The 20,331-nt window shown below is 44.6% G+C and overlaps 2 protein-coding genes across 2 annotated transcripts; both read left to right on the forward strand.

The window, feature by feature from the left end:
- Positions 1–3,796: 3,796 nt before the first annotated feature.
- Positions 3,797–14,325, forward strand: LOC307084959 (uncharacterized protein). Its single transcript, XM_079749518.1, has 6 exons — positions 3,797–3,894; positions 4,868–5,014; positions 5,210–5,281; positions 13,775–13,825; positions 14,001–14,077; positions 14,218–14,325. Exons 1-6 carry the CDS (start codon positions 3,804–3,806, stop codon positions 14,224–14,226), a joined length of 447 nt encoding a protein of 148 aa, XP_079605644.1. The 5' UTR covers positions 3,797–3,803; the 3' UTR covers positions 14,227–14,325.
- A 250-nt stretch (positions 14,326–14,575) lies between these two features.
- LOC307084804 (uncharacterized protein) lies at positions 14,576–20,007 on the forward strand. Its single transcript, XM_079749307.1, has 4 exons — positions 14,576–14,661; positions 14,746–14,903; positions 15,462–15,767; positions 18,542–20,007. The coding sequence occupies exons 1-4, from the start codon at positions 14,579–14,581 to the stop codon at positions 19,093–19,095; spliced, it is 1,101 nt and encodes a 366-aa protein (XP_079605433.1). The 5' UTR covers positions 14,576–14,578; the 3' UTR covers positions 19,096–20,007.
- Positions 20,008–20,331: the final 324 nt, after the last annotated feature.

A 20,331-nucleotide genomic window follows, 5' to 3' on the forward strand; every position in this document is an offset into this window, starting at 1 on the left:
ATTCAAAAAAGCTTTATTGGCATGAGAAATATACATTTGCATTGCCAAAGCAGGTGAACAATAAAATAAACAGCGTTATAAAATAAAAAGTAGAAAGGTAAGGTGTACATTATAATAATATAATAAGTATAAACCGTTAAATACAAAATATCTATACATATCAAATATTATGCTATAAAAGTACTTTAAAAAGTAAAATGTGCGATATTATAAAAATTTATAAAATTACAATATCATATAAACAGATAAATTAAAGATACACTCTAAATACACAGTATTTACATTACGGAGGATTAGTGCAATTATTGTGTGCAGAGTGAGTCCAGGGGGATGAGTCTATGGGGAGTTTTAGGTCCTTCTCTCATCACAACAGGTGATGAATCTTGCTGCTGCGTTCGTACGGTATTGTATTTCTCTCAACAGGTATGGCAGTTTGTGAGCATCTGGAGTGTCTTTGAAGTCCTTGCTTGCCTTTGTAATCCGTGGGAAGTGTGTATTCCTGATGTCTTCGTATGACTGGCAGGAAGTCAGGAAGTGCAGTTCTGTCTCTAGTTGGTTGTGTGTGCAGTGGGAGCACAGTCTGTCTTCTCTTGGGAGCCAGGTCTGTCTGTCGCGTCCCTTCTCGATGGCCAGGCTGTGTTCGCTGAGTCTGTGTCTATCGTTCTCTCTCCCTCCCTCTCTCTCGTGTAAAGTGGATCAGTGATAGCTTTGATTCAACTTACAGTCGGTGCCTTCAACGATGAGGATGTTCACCAAAAGTGCAATAATCCTTTAAATACATATGAAACAATATCTAACGCAAAAAAAAAGAACTAAAGCAACAGCTTTTAAGTGTTGCAATATGAAGACAAGAGCTAGCGATGGATAGAGGATATCTCTCAGATAACAGTTGTTATGCTACCCTTACGTCTGCACATTATTCTGGCTCCTATTGCACTCCTACCATCCCTGGAGAGGGATCCCTCTTCAGGGTTCCTTCTCCAGGGTCCCTGATATTAGGGGGGGTTTCCCTGCCCTTTGGGGGGCTAGGGTCAGGGGGCGTCCTTTAAGAAGCGGCCTGCGAAGCCCTTCAGATCTCTGGTCCAGGGCGTTCTAAACTGTTTGACCTGATGGGGATGTGGTGTTTCAAGGCTGCTCGGACGGCCGGGGAGTTACCCCACAGAGCCATCCCACCAAATACAGACATGTTGCCCTGGCTGAGAATATATGGTGAAATACAGTCAATAATTATTCTGACGACATAGTAAAAAACACCAGACTACGCACACAAACACACAGACACACACACACACACACACACAGACACACACACACACAGACCACAGATAACAAGACTCAGGCTGTAGCGTTGTGTATCTCTACGTATCTGGAGACGCAGCGGTGCAAGGGAGGAAATGAAGATCGGTGTGATCTATTCCAGTTTCCCCCAACAGAGCCATACAGCCACCACAAACATGTTGCCCTGGCTTGTAAATATTTTACTTTAGATTAAATTTGTATGGATTGAATTGAGAATAGTGTAGGTCTGCCAGTGTCCATCACAGCTTGCAGAACAGCAAAGGTGTGTTTGTGTGTGTGTGTGTGTGTGTGTGTGTGTGTGTGTGTCAACATAAACTTTTTTTATGAGGCATTGTTCCTGGGATAAGTACAATTACGTTTCACTCGTCCAGGCACTAAAGTCACTTTTCCCGGTAAAAATTTGTCATTTTACAATAGTAATAATGTTTCATGTTGTTGGCGGACGGAGAATGCAGAATTCAGACGAACTAACAGTTGCAATAATTCACACAATGTCAACCACATCACTAAAACAGCCTTATCCCTCCTCTCAATCACACCACCTCTGAGCAATAACTTTAAATCCTCTCACTCACTCACTCACTCACTCACTAACACTCTCATCGCACACACACAAACACGCTCACACGCACTCTTTCTCACACACACTACACACACTTCCCAATTCCCGATTCCCAATGCAATATTCCCTCTGTAAGCCCAACCCTCTCCCTGTGATTGGACGACACTGTGGATCAGAGTGAGCGTACGTTAACCTGCTGACCACTGATTGGTCAACGAGCAACAGGTGTGCCCTACTCAACGAATGAGTAACGTCCAGGGCCCCAGTTAGGCCCCTGGACACACACACACACACACACACACTGTGAATGATTGAGGTTCAACATAAAAAATAAGTTTGCGTAGGCGTTAATTCCCCGTGAGCTGAAGAGATAGGCTTCACAGAAATGATACGCAATCAGTGTTAACATCAAGTAGGTGGTATTAGACCACACACACAGTCTCTCTCTCACACTCACTCACTCACTCACTCACTCACTCACTCACTCACTCACTCACACATTGTCTCTCTCTCTCTCTCTTTCTCAATTCAATTCAATTCAAAAAAGCTTTATTGGCATGAGAAATATACATTTGCATTGCCAAAGCAGGTGAACAATATAATAAACAGCGTTATAAAATAAAAAGTAAAAAGGTAAGGTGTACATTATAATAATATAATAAGTATAAACCGTTAAATACAAAATATCTATACATATCAAATCTTATGCTATAAAAGTACTTTAAAAAGTAAAATGTGTGATATTATAAAAATTAATAAAATTACAATATCTCATATAAACAGATAAATTAAAGATACACTCTAAATACACAGTATTTACATTACGGAGGATTAGTGCAATTATTGTGTGCAGAGTGAGTCCAGGGGGATGAGTCTATGGGGAGTTTGAGGTCCTTCTCTCATCACAACAGGTGATGAGTCTTGCTGCTGCGTTCGTACGGTGTTGTATTTCTCCCAACAGGTATGGCAGTTTGTGAGCATCTGGAGTGTCTTTGAAGTCCTTGCTTGCCTTTGTAATCCGTGGGAAGTGTGTATTCCTGATGTCTTCGTATGACTGGCAGGAAGTCAGGAAGTGCAGTTCTGTCTCTAGTTGGTTGTGTGTGCAGTGGGAGCACAGTCTGTCTTCTCTTGGGAGCCAGGTCTGTCTGTCGCGTCCCTTCTCGATGGCCAGGCTGTGTTCGCTGAGTCTGTGTCTGGTCACGGTGGTCAGGTATTCTGCCACGGTGTAGTCTCTGTTAAGGGACAAATAGCATGCCAATTTACTCTTTCCACTCTTTTTCTCTCTCGCTCGCTCACTCACTCACTCACCCACCCATTCACAAACTCACTCACTCACACAATGTCTCTCTCTCTCACACTCACCTACTCACTCACTCACCTACTTACTCACTCACTCACTCACCTACTCACCTACTCACTCACTCACTCACTCACTCACTCACTCACTCACTCACTCACTCACTCACTCACTCTCACACACACACACACACACAATATCTCTCTCTCTCTCTCTCTCTCACTCACTCACTCACTCACTCACTCACTCACACATACACAACGTCAGCGAAACTCAGAAATTCTGCTGTTCCCATAATGTGGTGAGTTAAGTTGTATTAAAATATGAATACAAATCTGTAGTGGACTCCTAGACATGTCCACTACGCTATCTGCTATATTATACCTATGTATGTTGTGTCTTTATATTCAATAAAAAATAATCTTGTGTTTGTGTGTTTGTGTTTGCATGCGTCCGTGAGTCTGTGTGTCAACTGAAGACATCTGATAAGAGTAGAAGAAAAAAACTGTCACTTCCTGACACTGATGATATTAGATTGCAGGCTGATGACTGGTCAGAATTAAAACATGTCAGGTGGTTTTTCCAGCTGATATAGCAGAGCTGACTCCTGAGAGCAGACGTATTGGAAGCTGTCAGGGAGGAACCATGGTCACCATCTCTGAACCGGACCCTGGAATCTCTGAGGAACATGAGGACACGTCTTTGGACCGGAGGAAGCGCAGGAAGAGAAGATTTGGTAGGTGCCCTTTTGAGAGGATTTAAAATAGATAATCCAGTTAAACGGTTTGCATCTGCATACATTTAAAATGTACTTTTAGAAAACGTTTTTAGCCAAATGGGCCGACCTGATGAACCAGCGACCGTATAGACAGATCTATTCTCCTAAATAACGACGTGTGTGTTCGAGACAAAAAGCTCACATTAGCCTTACTTGACTTGTGATTACGCCCATGAGTTACAGACTATTGATAGGCATCTAAAGTAGTTGTGTGTTTTATGATATATGTTCTTTATATACGCGGAACAGAGTGAAGAGTAACTTTAGGGAGCAGAACACAACTTTAGTTTTTTCATTACTCATTATTAATGGTAGTGCAACGTGACATTAGAGTAACAATGGTTTATTTAATCAACAATTTTGTGTTTTAATAATGGCTGCTCATTTAACTTTAACTAACATTAATATGAACATATCTTAAATTATCCCACAATACATGTCCTCATATTTTCTGCGTGGGCCGATGTGAAAGACCCTGGTGACACGCAGGCCACATGTTGTCCCCCCTCGATTACTGTGTGTATACATATGTATTTCTGTGTGTATTACTGTAAACTATGTGTGCGTATATGTCAATAATGAGGGAATAATAACATGTATGCTAGAGACCAGCACTTGCTCTGCTTAAGTGTGTTCTAAACACGAGAGCCACAGTACCAGTCATCACTTACTGAGGTGTTCTCAGTAGAGGTCTTCAGGTGTTTCTTCAAGACGGGGAGGGATTCTGCAGACCGTAGGGAGTCTGGACTGTGAATGACAGCCACGCAGTATGAATATATCTGTGTGCACATTACTCTGTGTGTCCGTGTGTGTGTGCTTGAGTGAGTCTGTGAGTCTGTGTGTAGTAGAAGAAAAACATTTCCTTACACTGGTATCAGATTGCAAGCTGATAATTGGTCAGAATGATCACAAGTGACGTTGTTTTTTTCAGCTGATGGAAAGAAGAAGGGTAAGTTCAGAAGCCGTGGAAGACGTCAGAGAGCAACAATGGTCACCATCTCTGAACTGGACCCTGGACTCTCTGAGGAACCTGAGGACACGTCTTTGGACCGGGAGGAGACCAGGAAGAGAAGATTTGGTAGGTGCCCCTTTATAGAGAACTTAAAATAAATAATCCAGTCCAAAACAAAGATCCAAAAAAGTATGTTTTCCTCCAAATACATTTAAGATGTGTAGATGTGTAGAAAACTTTTTTAGCCAAAGTGTGTGTGTGTGTGTGTGTGTGTGTGTGCGTGCGTGCGTGCGTGCGTGTGTGTGTTCTACTCCTGAACAGCTCTATGGTTTCACATCACTGTCATTGTGAGCATCGGACTGCTGAGTATTCTCCTCATCTCCCTGCGCTTCAGTGAGTCTAAATCATATCATCCTGAATAGAATTACAATACAGTATAATCATATTAATGACTGTAATAACAGCAATGATAATATTAAATATTGTTTTTGTTAGATTTAGTGATAATAATAGGGTGAGCGCACATACACCGCACGCACACACATAAACACCGCATACACACACACACACAATCCACACACACGTGCACGAACACACACGCAACACGCACACACACTGCACACACGGGCGTGCTGATGCAGACGTTTCAAGACAAGGGCAGCGCAGGACACCGCATACACACACACCACACACACATGCACACACGCACGCACACGCATGCACGTGCATACACACACTGCACACACGCGGATGCAGATGTTTCAAGACAACGGCAAGATTGAGATAACCGCCCCGCCGTCGACACACTCTCCCACCTGAGCCTTATGTCTATCATAGACACTTTTTTGCAAAACGTTATTTTTCTTTAAGCATTATCCACCTCCTGAGCCTCCCGAAATGTCTTGCGATCTAGAAATCCCCCCTCCCCCCTGCCGACTGTTTTAGTTGTTTTATTTTTCTTATGTTTCATGTGTAGGCTATGTGTGACTGTAGGCTACTGCTGCCTGTCTTGGCCAGATCACTTGAAGAGATGTTTAATCTCAATGACGCATTCTTCTGTTAACAAAAAAAAACATCCCCCACGTCAGGTAGCCAATGTACAATCTGCAATCTTGCCCCCCCCCCCCCCCTTGGGAGCCAGGTCTGTCTGTGGCGTCCCTTCTCGATGGCCAGGCTGTGTTCGCTGAGTCTGTATCTATAGTTCTCTCTCCCTCCCTCTCTCTCGTGTAAAGTGGATCAGTGATAGCTTTGATTCAACTTACAGTCGGTGCCTTCAACGATGAAGATGTTCACCAAAAGTGCAAGAATCCTTTAAATACATATGAAACAATATCTAACGCAAAAAAAAAGAACTAAAGCAACAGCTTTTAAGTGTTGCAATATGAAGACAAGAGATAGCGATGGATAGAGGATATCTCTCAGATAGCAGTTGTTATGCTACCCTTACGTCTGCACATTATTCTGGCTCCTATTGCACTCCTACCATCCCTGGAGAGGGATGGTAGGAGTGCAATAGGAACACAATTTTCAGCTGAACACAATTTTCAGCTGTTTGTTATTATTATTTTCAACTAACCAATAGTAATTGCCGTGCATTTTTTAAGTATCAATGCACTTTCAGCCCTGAATAACAGTAAAAGCTATTGAATGATTGATTTGCATGCATAGTATACTACACTTTCCATTAAACAATTAGCCCTGTAACCCAACAGTTAGCTGAACATTATATGGTCCCGTCCTTCCACTCCCTGTTTTCTCACCCTGTTTAAACAAGAAATCAACTGCATTTGTCCCAGAGTTTGTGCTATGGGATATTAAAGGTCCCATGGCATGCTACTTCATGTATGCTTTAATATAGATATTAGTGGGCCCACCCACAGTATTTGAAGACGTTCCAGAAATTCAGCCGTGGTGCAGAATTACAGCCACTACGAGCCAGTTGCACATTGAGCTTTCCCCAAATATGCCATTTCTGTGTCAATAGCTTTAATGCAAATGAGGAGGAGAGAGGCGGGTCAAGGAGGAGGGTGGGGGTGTGGCCCTGAGCAGCTTGCGGCAACGGTACCATGCGCTCTGTTTACAGTGGATGTATCGCAATGGCGAGGCGCACATAGCCTTTGGCCGTGTTCTGTAAATATTCTAGAACACTCCGGGTGCTCCGGCGGGAGTCTTGGAGCTCTATATATAAATAATATCACATTGTACATAGATATCTAAATCATATAATATATATTATCAGGGCCAAGAGCTGTGTGAGCCTCCAGAAGATATTATGAATCTCAAACGACTGCGTCGGGTTCTCCGACGTCTCTGGTTCTTCCACGTCCACATCAATCTGAAGTAGACTGAACCACGACTTGGAGGAGAAAGGGATTGTCGACCGCGGTTGTCTCCCGCCGGAGCCTCGCTGCCGAGGGACCGCCTCCTCGGCAGCGGTCAGCGCTTAGGCACCACCGCCTCCTGCAGCGCCGAGGCGGTGGTCCCTCGGCAGCGGGAAGCGGGGCTCAAGCGGGAGACATTCGCGGGCAACAATCCCTTTCTCCTCCATGTTGTGGTTCATTTACTTCAGGGGGTCAAAGCCAAAGTTCCTTCCCCCCAATTCCTTCTCATCCATGGCTGAGATAACCCCCACTACGATACTCGTTGTGGAAATACCAGAGACGAGAGTCCGACGTGTTATGCGCCATAACACCAACAGCAGAAGGGTTATCCAAATAACAAGGTACAACACTTGCGTTACAGTCCTGGAGCTCTATATCTAAATAATATCATATAATACACAGAAATCTATATCATATAATACATATTATCATGGCTAAAAGCTGTGTGCGCCTCCAGACGATATTATGAATCACAAACGACCGCGTCGGGTTCTCCGACGTCTCTGGTCCTTCTACTTCCACGTCAATCTTAAGTAGACTGAACCGTGCCCTGCCCACTGCCCTCTGCCAAGGCAGAGAAAGGGGAGGTAACTTGGCCCCTTATGACGACATATGGGGCCACATTCCAAATCAGCACGCATGAGCTTCCATTTTTTCCAAGGCGAGCAGGATACCTAGTGCTCGTTTTATACAGACCGCAAGTTTTAGCCACTGGGAGACGATAGGCAGGCTAGGGGAACTCATATTAATGTTAGAAAACCTCATAAAGTGCGATTTTCATGCCATGGGACCTTTAAGCAATAAAATACGCTCTCCTACTCCGGTAACACAGTCGTTCGCGACGCCTTTCTTCTTCGTCTTTTCTTCAATTTGTCTCTAACTCATGCTCCAATCTTTCATAGATCGATGCTACGTGAATGCAACGGAATATATGATGCATTGTTGCAGTATCATCTAAGATGATGGCGATGAGTTCTGCCCGTTCTGCCTCTGTGCTGTCTGCGGTCAAACCAAAACAAAATACAGTGTCAGCGGCCGCACTTATCCCACCTCTTGCGAACTTAGACCGTACGTCATATCCCGCCCCTTGCAAGCCCACCCCCCTTGATTCTACTGATGTCTGAATGACATCGATGTCCGCATATAAAGCATCAAGCGTGAAAAACCCTCTGGGTCGAATCTTCTGATATACAAATACGGCAAACTTAAAATTATTATGCTTGCTTCATTACGTAATAGGTGAACCAATATGTTATTTGTTGTAACATTATAGGCAAAATGTTATGATATTATGCGCTCAGAAATGTGTTACATTATCGACCAGGGTTTCCATATTATAGCTATGGGTTTAAAAACAACTAGAGGTGGAGCGCACGCAACCCGCACGCGGACACTCTGGTCTTACTTCGATGTAACAGCAGGCCTGTCGTTACTTAAGTTGGTCAGTGCGCACGTGCCAAGCAGCCTGCAGCTCTCACACACACACAGCACACGCAAACGCATGCATACACCGCAAGCACGCACATACACACCACATCCACACACCCTGCACACACACACCGCACACGTATGCACATGCGCACAAACATACACGGAAGTACACACACGCTCACACACAACCACGCGCACACACCCCAGCAACACTCGCCAAGGTAAGACGTTATGTTTTTAAACATCTTACTGCTATATAACAGCAGGCCTGGCGCACAAGTGAGGGAGCGTTCACACCAAACGCGAAGGGGCGACATGACTCCATACAGAGTCAACGTAGAGACGAATTTTTCGCTAGAAAAAACCTGCTACAAGATTTGATTTGGAGCGCCCTGCACCGGCAAGCGCGTTCATGAGGATTTGCAATGCGACAGTTTCACCGGAGTTGAAATAATTAACTTTGCCGCGACATTCGTGCGATGACAGCCAATCAGCGTTCAACAGCGTGGCCCCTGAGGGACATAACGTAACAGCCAATCAGCGTTCAACAGCGTGGCCCCTGAGGGACATAACGTAACAGCCAATCAGCGTTCAACAGCGTGGCCCCTGAGGGACATAACGTAACAGCCAATCGGCGTTCAACAGCGTGGCCCCTGAGGGACATAACGTAACAGCCAATCAGCGTTCAACAGCGTGGCCACTGAGGGACGTAACGTAACAGCCAATCAGTGTTCAACAGCGTGGCCCCTAGCGTGGCCCCTGAGGGACATAACGTAACGGCCAATCAGCGTTCAACAGCGTGGCCCCTGAGGGACATAACGTAACAGCCAACTGTTCCCTGCCTGTGCAGTCCGGACAGAACCAAAGCATGGAGGAGAAAGGGATTGTTGCCATTTGTGGATTATTTCCATGCGTCGGACCTTCAAGCTGCTCTGGCAGCTCTAATAAACTTACAGGAGTCTTTCCACGAAATGTACAGGATATGTACAGATAGTATTACTGAATAGAGAAGGATCTGTAATTATGTTTTGGTTTTCGCGGCGCAGATAAAAGAGGGAAGATTCTACACATGCGCTCAGACATGACGGTGTTGTGTGATGGTGTTCACAGCACCACCTAGCCGCCTGACATGCATACCCAATCGAATCCCTAACACTTTAGCGTCACCGTATGCACGCAGATTTCCTCCCGAAAACGCTCGTCTAAACGCGGAATAAAATGAAGACGCGACGCCACTTTTGCGTCTTCTGTTCAGACCGTCATCATGTAAACGTAGACTTACTCGACAAGTTGGTTAACGCGCATGTGACATGCAGCCCGCAGCTCACACACACACACAGCACGCGCAAACGCACACGTACACCGCACGCACGCACACACACACTGCACACACACGCTATCGAACACGAACGCTCTCTCTCACACACACACACACAACGCAAAAACACGCGCGTGGACGAAGACGTTGCAAGACAACGGCACGTTCGAGATAACAGCCCCGCCGTCGACACGCCCTCCCAGCTGAGACGTTATGTCTACAGACTACACATTTTTGCTAAACATTATTGATTTTTTAATATTACCCACCTCCTTGAGCATCGTAATGTCTTGTGATATTGATATCCCAGCTCCGACTGTTTTAACGGCCCCGCGTCGACACCAGTGGCGCCGGAATGATTTCAGTGGTGGGGGGGCCAAATGCGCGTGCATGATGTGTCGAACAGCGCGTGACACCTCATCATCCTAAAGCCGGCCACTAACCGGCGCCAAAACGCCGCGGTGCGCATTTCACGCGCGTCAATTGCCGCCCCTAGCACCAATAGGAAGCGGCGCGCTGCAGCACCGTTGTGATCCAAATAATGTGTTGTCACCGCAAATTAAACACTGAATCATCATAATAACTTTCTTCATTGTCATCATTATAAACCTTTATTTACCCAGGCAAGTAAATTAAGACCAAAATTCTTATTTTCAAGTGCAGCCTGAAAAGAGCTAGAAGCTCTTTAAGGGTAAGTGGGAGGGGAGTGCTAAAAGTGTAAACAAGGTTATATAAATTACACTTAGAAAAATACAATATAATACAATACAATACAAAAAAACAGTTAATCAGTAGGGCATGACAAGAAAGCCTATTAAGCAAGTGCAGGAGTCACCTTTGATTTGTTGCAGATTTTGTTTGAAGACAGAGAGAGGTGACGACAGAAAGTTTAAGGGTGTTTTGAAGGATGTTCCAGTCAAAGGCTCCAGCGAACCGGAAGGTACTGCGTCCGAAGACGGAGCAGACTTTGGGGATGGAGAGGTTGATGAATGCACTGAACCTTAGATTGCGGGGTAGGTGGGAGAGGTGCAGAAGGGAAGAGCGGTAGAGAGGTGTAATGCCAAGAATGGTTTTGTTAGCAAAATTGGGCTGAAATCGTGTAGTATGAACCAGCCATAAGCAAGCAGCAGCAGCGCCATTGTGCGAATTCCCTACTAAACCAAACGAGACTCGCAATGGTAGGTAAAAACAATACTTTATTAAAGCATGCAATTGTGATGTAGAAAAAAAGAAAAAGCAAACAAAGTGCTTGCATGATATTGACGCCTACAGCGATCGTTAGTTAATAAGTGTGGTGGTGCCTTATCATTTGTTTACCCGTGGGCCATGGCAACGCGATACCTGCTGTAGTACTCTCATTGGCTGAATCGATGAGAACGTCTTAGACTCAATTAATATAAGGTAGCGGGGAGACGAAGCTCTATTCGTTTGTAACAATATTAGGCCAAAACATTACTAAGAAAGTAAATAGTTCATCAATACAGGCTAAAAAATGTGCCAAAAAATTCTAATTTTATTTTTTTTCAACGAAAAGTGGTGGCCATTGGCCCCGTGGCCTCACAGGTTCCGGCGCCTATGGTCGACATACTCTCCCAGGTAAGACGTTCTGTATAGACTGTAGAAATTGAGATAAAGTAATTGAAGAGACAATTTCTCACGTCGACAACGCAACGGCAGGTCGTTCATTTTATCATGGAAAACCGTTAAATTCAAACAACGCGCTAACCGGCTTTTCCACTAATTAGTATGGGGAATTATGTGTATAGAGTCCACCACAAGACTACACTTTCTTGCTAAAATGTAAAATTACTCTACTCCTTGAGCCTCCCGAAATGTCTTCACACTTTGTTGCTCAAAATTGTATATGACTGTTGGCTAGTGCTGCGTGTCTTGGCCAGGAGTCTTGAAAAGGATATTTTTAATCTCAATTGCCTATTTTTCCGGTTAAAAAAATGAATTGAAAAAACTCGTCAATGTACAGTCCCCAATCTTGCCCTCACAAACACACACACGCACGCTGACGCAGACGCTTCAAGAGAAAGGCAGCGCAGAACACCGCATACACACACACTGCACGCACACACATGCACGCCAAGCGGCCTGAAGCTCACACACAGCATGCGCAAATGCACACATACACCGCACGCACGCATATACAAACCGCATACACACACACACATGCAAACACGCACACGCGCACGAACACACACGCGCCCGCTGAAGCAGACGTTTCAAGACAAAGGCAGCGCAGGACACCGCATACACGCACACCGTACAGTGTCGTGTTCTTGAAGAAAGTAGTTCAATCCGGGTCGCTTTTAACTCACTTTATTTGTTAAAGTATTTCGGTATGGTAACTATGAAGCAAAAGGAGGGGAATTGTATTTAACACGCGTGGAGAGAGATACCGCAGAGCTATCTTCCAGCCGCGGGGGGCTTTCCCCGGGGCTCTCAACAGGTCTACCATACGTCTCTGACCTCATCTGACTCCCGCTCCCCGTTTGTATCAAGTAGGCGTGGCCTATGTGAAGTGGGCGTGGCCTATGTAACGTATTGGCTACAGCTTCCTCGCCTGTCTAAAGGTGCTGCCATCTGTGGCTGGAGTAGTTATTGCAGCTTATATGTTGGTCCTGCTCCCCTTGTGGCTATGTGGAGGTAATGCAGCTTGTGTGTTCGATCCTGCTTCCTTGTGGCTATGTGGGGGCAGCTTATGTGCTTAAAATACGTAAGTTACGTATTTTGTTACGTAACGTAACAACACACACATACACACGAAAGACAACGGCAAGATCGATCCCGCATCCCGTAATGTCTTGTGAGATTGATGTCCCCCCTCCCCCCTTCCTTCTGTTTTAACGGCGTCGCCGTCCACAAACTCTCCCAGGTAAGACTTTCTGTCTACAGACTGTAGAAATTGTGCTAAAAGAAGTGAAGAGACAATTACTCACTTCGACAAGCAAGAGCGTTCATTTTGTAATAAATAAAAAGCTGTTAAATTCAAACATCACGCCGATCGTCATATCAACACACAAGTCACGTGATCTTAAAGAGACAGCGTCCCTATAACACAGAACGAAAACATGTCAATAACACAGTATGGTGAATTATGTCTATAGAGTCCACCACAAGACTACACTTTGTTCCTCCAATGTAATATTACATTAGTATTACATTTGAGCCACATAGTTATGTGGCTCAAATGCAAGATAACTATGTTACACTTGAGCAACATAGTTAGTTATGCTTTCTCACAAAAATGTGTGAAAACGGCTTATATGTAGAAAATTAATATGCTTGCTTCATAACGTAAGGAGGAAATTATTATGCTTTCTTCATTACGTAATAGGTGAACCAAAATGTTATACGTTGTAACATTATAGGCAAATTGTTATTATATTATGCGCTCAGAAATTAAATACAATATCGACTGGGGTTCCCACATTATAGCTATGGGTTAAATTACAACCAGAGGTTGAGCGTGCACTGCGCGCGCTCAACCTCTAGTTGTAATAATAGCAATGATAATGATCGTTATTAGAATTTGTGTTACTAATATGAATAATTGTAGCAATAGCAACGGTATTGATAATTATGGTTATTGCTATTTTAATTAGTATTAACATTAATAAAAATAACATGTTTTCTTTCAGGGGGGATGGGCTTTGTGTTTGGTTGGCTGTGGGTCCTGTGATGTTTAGAGACGATGTCGTTCTGTTTTAGAGCTCTTATCTTCTGTATTCCTCTGTCCTGTCCTAGACTCACCGTCACCCTGGAGGGAGGGGAGAGAGCACTTACTGGGTGAACTCGGTGAGGGTTTTATCCAAGTTATTAAATCAACCGCGTCATTAACATTAATTTCATAAACACCCTCTGCTTTTGTGATTCATATTGTGGTCTACTAAGGTCAGCAGGGGCGTAGGAATGAGTTTAACATTGGGGGGGACACATATCGGAAACCTGACAGATCCGGTATAATTTTTAGGTGGGACAAATGCGCCTGTCTCCGATATTGGAGGGGACACGTCCCCTCCGTCCCCCCCGGTTCCTACGCCCTTGAAGGTCAGGTTTCTATTGTCGTCTATTAAGGTCATGCTTCTATGTGGTCTGTTAAGGTCAGGTGTCAGGGTTGTGTGTCCGTAACGAAGACCGTAAGATAAGCAGTTCTCTGTCTGTTCAGGATTTTCTTTTACATTCAACAGATGAATTGACACTTCAGGGCTGGATGTTTCACGACAAGAGTTTCTACCTTATTTCTACTTCTAAGAAGGGCTGGAGGGCCAGTAGAGAAGACTGTCTGCAGAGGAAGGCAGACCTAGTGGTCATCAACAGCAGAGAAGAACTGGTGTGTGTGCGTGCGTGCGTGCGTGCGGGAGAGACATATTGTTTGTGTGAATGAGTGAGCTGGTGAGTGAGTAAGAGAGAGAGAGAGAGAGAGAGTGTGTGTGTCTGGTGTGTGTGTGTGCGTGTGTGTGTATGTGTGTGTGTGTGTGTGTACTTTGTGGTCATGACAACAGATGCTTTTACCTTTAGAACCAGCTTTCCAGGTTTGTCAGCAGATTGATGGGCCCTTCCTGGATTGGACTGAGTGATCGAGAGACAGAGGGGACCTTCAAGTGGGTGGATGGTACCCCCATGACCTCAAGGTAAGGCTGAAGACTCTATTCAGCAGCATCTCTTCTCTGAGAGTGACAGAGTGACCTCCTCTGTCTCTTCCTCTTGGTTCTCAGTTGGAGACACGTCAAACCACGCGATGACGGCGGAGCAAGAGACTGTGTCGTGGCAGGGGAGGACGGCTGGTCTGAAGAACCGTGTTACAGACTGCACCACTGGATCTGTGAGAAGAGCGTAGACCTGGATCGTCTTGAGGCTGAGCTGAACAAAGAGGGTCCGCAGACTTTGTTTGCGTTCATGAGTGGAGAACCGTTCCTCCTTTCTGTTCTCTCTGCCGTAGATACAGTAAATACACTCTTTAAGAGTTGAAAGGTTGTTGGATGTGTTTAGGTCTACTAAGGTAAGGTTTCTATTGTGGTCTACTGAGGTCATGTTTCTATTGGGGTCTACTCAGGTCAGGTTTATATTGTGGTCTACCAAGGTCAGGTTTCTATTGTGGTCTATTGAGGTCAGGTCACAAGGGTCAACCCTTTCTGGGTTCACTTGCACTAGTTTCTATTTGAGCTGCTGAACTGTTTTTTTGCGTTCTTCTCTGCAAGCTCCGCCCCCGCCTCGTTAATCTGTGCGCTGGAGTGACTTCCCCTCCCAGGGAGATCTTTGTAGACACTGCTGTGATATTCAATCATGTATGAAGAGGCAGGCGAGAATACTGGGGGTGAATCCCCTGGGTCGCCCTCTAGTGGACAGGTGTTAGGACAGAGTGAAGGGAGTGTCTGACGCTGCATCTCTAGATCCGTGTTGTAAACGTTCACTCCTCTCCTGCTTTCTTCAGGTTCAGTGATGCCCACGGAGGAGGAGGCCCCCAGCATCACAGAGTTCCACTCCTCTACCCACGTGTTGCCCGTGGGCCAAACGGCCCGCTATACCTGCCACGCCGGCGGCACGCCGGAGCCCACAGTAGAGTGGCTCCACAACGGCAGGCCCCTGGAGAGGGACGGCACAGACGACCAATCAGAGGCCTGGGTGGAGAGGGGCTTCCTCTTCATCAGAGGGGTGGGGTATGGCGTGAACACGGTCTGCTGCATGGCGAGCAACAGCGCTGGCACGGCCAATCACAGCGCTGAGCTGTTTGTCTTTGGTAAGTCCTGCATCCAAGGAGAGATGTTTGTTGATGATGTATTCATAACACTGTTGATATATTCATAGCATTGTTGTTGATGTATTCATAATATTGTTGTTGAGGTGTGTGTGTGTATATATATATATATATGCACACACACACACACACACACACATATATACACACACATATATATATTGTGGTACCCGCTCCCCGATGTCTCGGGGTCAAGGACAGAGTTCACGGTGGAGTCAGGGGTGAAGCCACACACGGCGTTTATCCAACAAGAGTCAGAACACAAGTACTCGATCTAGGGTCTCCTCGAGCCTCTAATCCACTGGCGTGTCGAGTAATCCCCGCGTGTCGCTCTTCTGCCGTCTCCCGTTCTGTGGTCCCTTTTAAGATGGCTCCGGGGCTTTCTCCTCCCTTCGGCCAGGTGTCCCCCATCTCGCTGATTGGGGGGAGAGACGTGGTGCTCTCTGTCGCCGGTTGGTGGGTGGCGGCGGTATACCCCGTCCACCACTGATCCTCGGACCCGCCCGGGCCGAGGTTTGAGGGGCGGGATGCCATAGTATATACATATATATATATATATATATATATATATATATATATATATATATATATATATATATATTTATTTATTTATACATGTATGTGTGTATATATATGTGTGTGTGTCACTATATGTTTATATGTGTACTTTTTTTATAGTCACTTGTGTCATTCCCTGCTTTACCCAAAACGTAGCGAACCCAAAACCGTGATATGAACCGAACAACGAATTCTGTGAACCGTTCCCTAGTTTTTGTGGATGTCATGACGTGAAAGAGGTGTTTTTTAAGTCCATTGACGTTTGGTTTCTACCGGAAGCAGACAACCAGCCATGTATGTTGTCTAATGGAACCTAGCCTCAAACCACAGACTCGTTCTCAAAAACAAAACAAACTATAACTCAGACTTAATCAACAAGTGTGTGTATATTAGTATGTTTGTTTATGTATGTGTATGTATGTTTAGGTATGTGTACATATTTATACGTATGTTTACGTATGTGTACCAGTGGCGGTGGTGGTTTTTAAAGTGAGGGAGGAAGGACTGCGCGCTTGGTTGCCATTGGCCTGCTTGCACTGTTAGTGGTGTATGGTGGCATAAGAATGTGAGACTCAAGTTGTTTCAGGGTGTTTTGGTGAACTAAAAAATAGCAGGGAGGGATAATTATGTCAATAAAATGGATACAAATCCACCAGTGGCAGCATTGTACTTGGACTGGTGGGCAGCATGTCTTGGACTACAAGGGCAGAAGGAAAGGATGCAAAGCCAATTGGTCAAATCAGGCCTACTCTTGATTTGTAAAACTAAATAAAAAAATCTGGGCCTATCATTGGGCATATTTTTGCCCGCAATGACTGATGCTATTGGTCGTGATTTTGCAATGTTTATTTTCAGCTACAATTGTTTTAAGAAAAATGAAGACACAAGACCAAAAGTGATGCCATTTAAAATGCATCATGCTCTGAATCATTCACTAACATCCTTTCCACAAAACAAAACAGAATGGTCAGAGTAACAAACTATTAAAAGAACAACAAGAACTTTATTTCACAACTATTTACATGGGCTGTAAGCCTAACATTGAATGTTAGGCCAAACAGAATGTTGGTCATGGAGTTAAGCCAATTAAGATTGAGGGACTTCATGTATAGATCAAGTCAAACACACACACACACACACACACACACACACACACACACACAGACATGCACAGTCAGACACATACACCCATACATAACATAATATATACACACACACAAACACACGCCGACACAGTCACACACATGCACGCACGCACACACACACACACACACACACAGACACACATACACACAAACACACACATATACAAACACACACACAGTCAGACACACAAACACACACAGACACACACAGATATAAACTATACTGTATATATATAGTGTGTATTTATACTATGTATGCATATGTATGTGTACTTATGTACACATATGAATAAATACATGTCTGATGTATGAACCAGTTATATGGTTCATCAGTCCATCTCCAGCCTGTCTGTGTGTGTATGATGATATAGATATGAATCCTAGCCAAGTGCCGCCAGTGATGTGTATATGTATGTGTAGGTAAGCAGGTGTATGTCTGAGTACATATCTATAATAAATTAACCAGTTCTATGGTTCATCAGTCCATCTCCAGCCTGTATGTGAGCTCAGCTCCTTCAGTCTGTTCTTTACACAGGTGTCCCTTTGGAGGTTGAGTGACATGTATGTGTATTGGGAAATCCAAAAGTGGAATATCTTGGAAGATATTACAAATGTCATTTAGATATTTCATGGGTGTAATAAGCTCATCATACCGGACATTTTGATGTATGATATGTTAGTGTACAGTAAATACTGAGGGAGTAAATGCACTTTATACATTTGTCCTTGTTTCAATGTTTTGATTAGGACAGCCACTCACACACACATGGGATTTCCAATCAACTTTAACTTTAATTATCTTAAACACAATGTGTACTATTGCTTAGAAAATATACAGCACATGATTCCAATTAAGTACCTATCATATGATATTTTTTTTGTATTTCTATGTTAATGTTTGAAGAAGAGAGAGTGACCACAAAAGGAGTCTGAAAGAGAATAAAGAGAAGAAGAGCGCAGGAGAACAGTACCAGTGATGATGATGATGATGATGATGATGATGATGAGGAGGAAGAACGGTTCAGCTGCTCATCATGTCTGGTTCTCCCTCAGATGCCTGTGAACTCACACTGGACCCCAACACGGCCTACAGATACCTCTCTCTGTCTGAGGACAACAGGAAGGTGACGCGGGCTGGAGAGGACCAGTCGTATCCGGATCACCCAGAGAGATTTGACACCTGGTCCCAGGTGTTGGGTAGAGAGGCTCTGACTGGCCGCTGTTACTGGGAGGTAGAGAGGAAAGGAGATGTTGGTATAGGAGTGACATACAGAGGAATCACAAGGAGAGGAGGGGGTGGTGACAGCAGGCTTGGAGGGAACAACAAGTCCTGGGGTCTAGATTGTTCTGATTATCGTTACTCTGCCTGGTACAACGGTAGGAGAACAGCCATCCCTCTCCCCCCCGCTGGCTCCACCAGAGTAGGAGTGTATCTGGACCGGCCTGCTGGCTCTCTGTCCTTCTACAGAGTGTCCCCAGGTGGAGGAGGGTCCTCAGACACACTGACACTCCTCCACACCTTCTGGTCCTCCTTCACCCAGGAGGACCTCCTCCCGGGGTTTAGGGTATGGGGGCGGGGGGCCTCAGCGTCTCTGTGTCGGTTGTAGAAAAGAAAAAAACGGGCGCGGGGGAGGAGGACCGCACACAAACACACACACACACACACACACATACAAACACACACACACACACACATACAAACACACACATGGTGGTAACCCGGTTTCGTCGTGCCCTGTATCTCGGTCCGGTCCTCGGCCCTACACTGGACCCACACGTCTCATTAGCCAGTCTCCGCTTCCCTTTATATATCGCTCACCTGCGTCTGATCGCCCTCCCTCGCAGGTGTTTCGGGGCCGGGTTGCCACAACATACACACTCACACACACACACACACACACACACACACACACACACACACACACACACACACACACACACACACACACACACACACACACACACACACTGAGAGGACTGATGACTTAGTGTCTCTGTGGCAGTTATAGTCTCTCTCTCTCTTTTTCTTTCCCCCCCTCTCTCTCTCTCTCTTCTGGAAAGTATAGTATGGTAAACCATGAAAAGACTTGTAAGAACCTCCATAGTTAGATAAGCACATTTATTTTTTTAAATGTATATAAAATACCTATTGATGGTGAATGTTTGTATATTTTCAGACTTCACCAGTTTTGGTCTTAAGGGCTCTTATATCATCATTTTTGTCGTAATCCTGATTCACGACCTGATTTAAAGCAGATTTTATGTTTTATTAATAATAACCAAGAGGTATATGGGATAATGTTGCATGTTGTAAATTACTTTAAACCGAATCTTGATTTTTTGTGCTCTGATGGGAACCAAACGGCCGCAAAACATGTTCAGTTATTAAAGATATGTGCACACCTGTTGATGATCTGTAAAGTCTGCTGCTTCTATTGTTTTAGTCCTCCTGTTTATTGTGTACATGTAAGGGACTATTTTTCTGTTGTATTTGTTAATGAAGCATAATTGCAATAAACAACTCAGTGGATCCCTCTGAATGTTCTCGTGTGTTCAGTCGATGATTTCTCGTTTTAATAGTAAATAATTCTTCCGTAAGTGTCTTAATAATAATAATAATAATAATATATTAATCAGAACTTATAAATGAAACAACAAATGTTTTCCTCCCTGGGTTTTGGTTGGTTGGGGGGGTGCCTCAGTGTCTCTGTGGACGCGCTCTCTGTCTCTCTTTCTCCTACCCTGTCCCCCCCGCCGTCTCCTGTGTGTCCGGTGTGTGTGTGTGTGTGTGTGTGTTCGGTGTGTGTATGTGTGTGGAGGAGGTGTTTGAATGGTTGAAGAGC

The sequence above is a fragment of the Pollachius pollachius genome, assembly GCF_949987615.1.
Source record: "Pollachius pollachius genome assembly, chromosome: 13".
Taxonomy (NCBI): domain Eukaryota; kingdom Metazoa; phylum Chordata; class Actinopteri; order Gadiformes; family Gadidae; genus Pollachius; species Pollachius pollachius.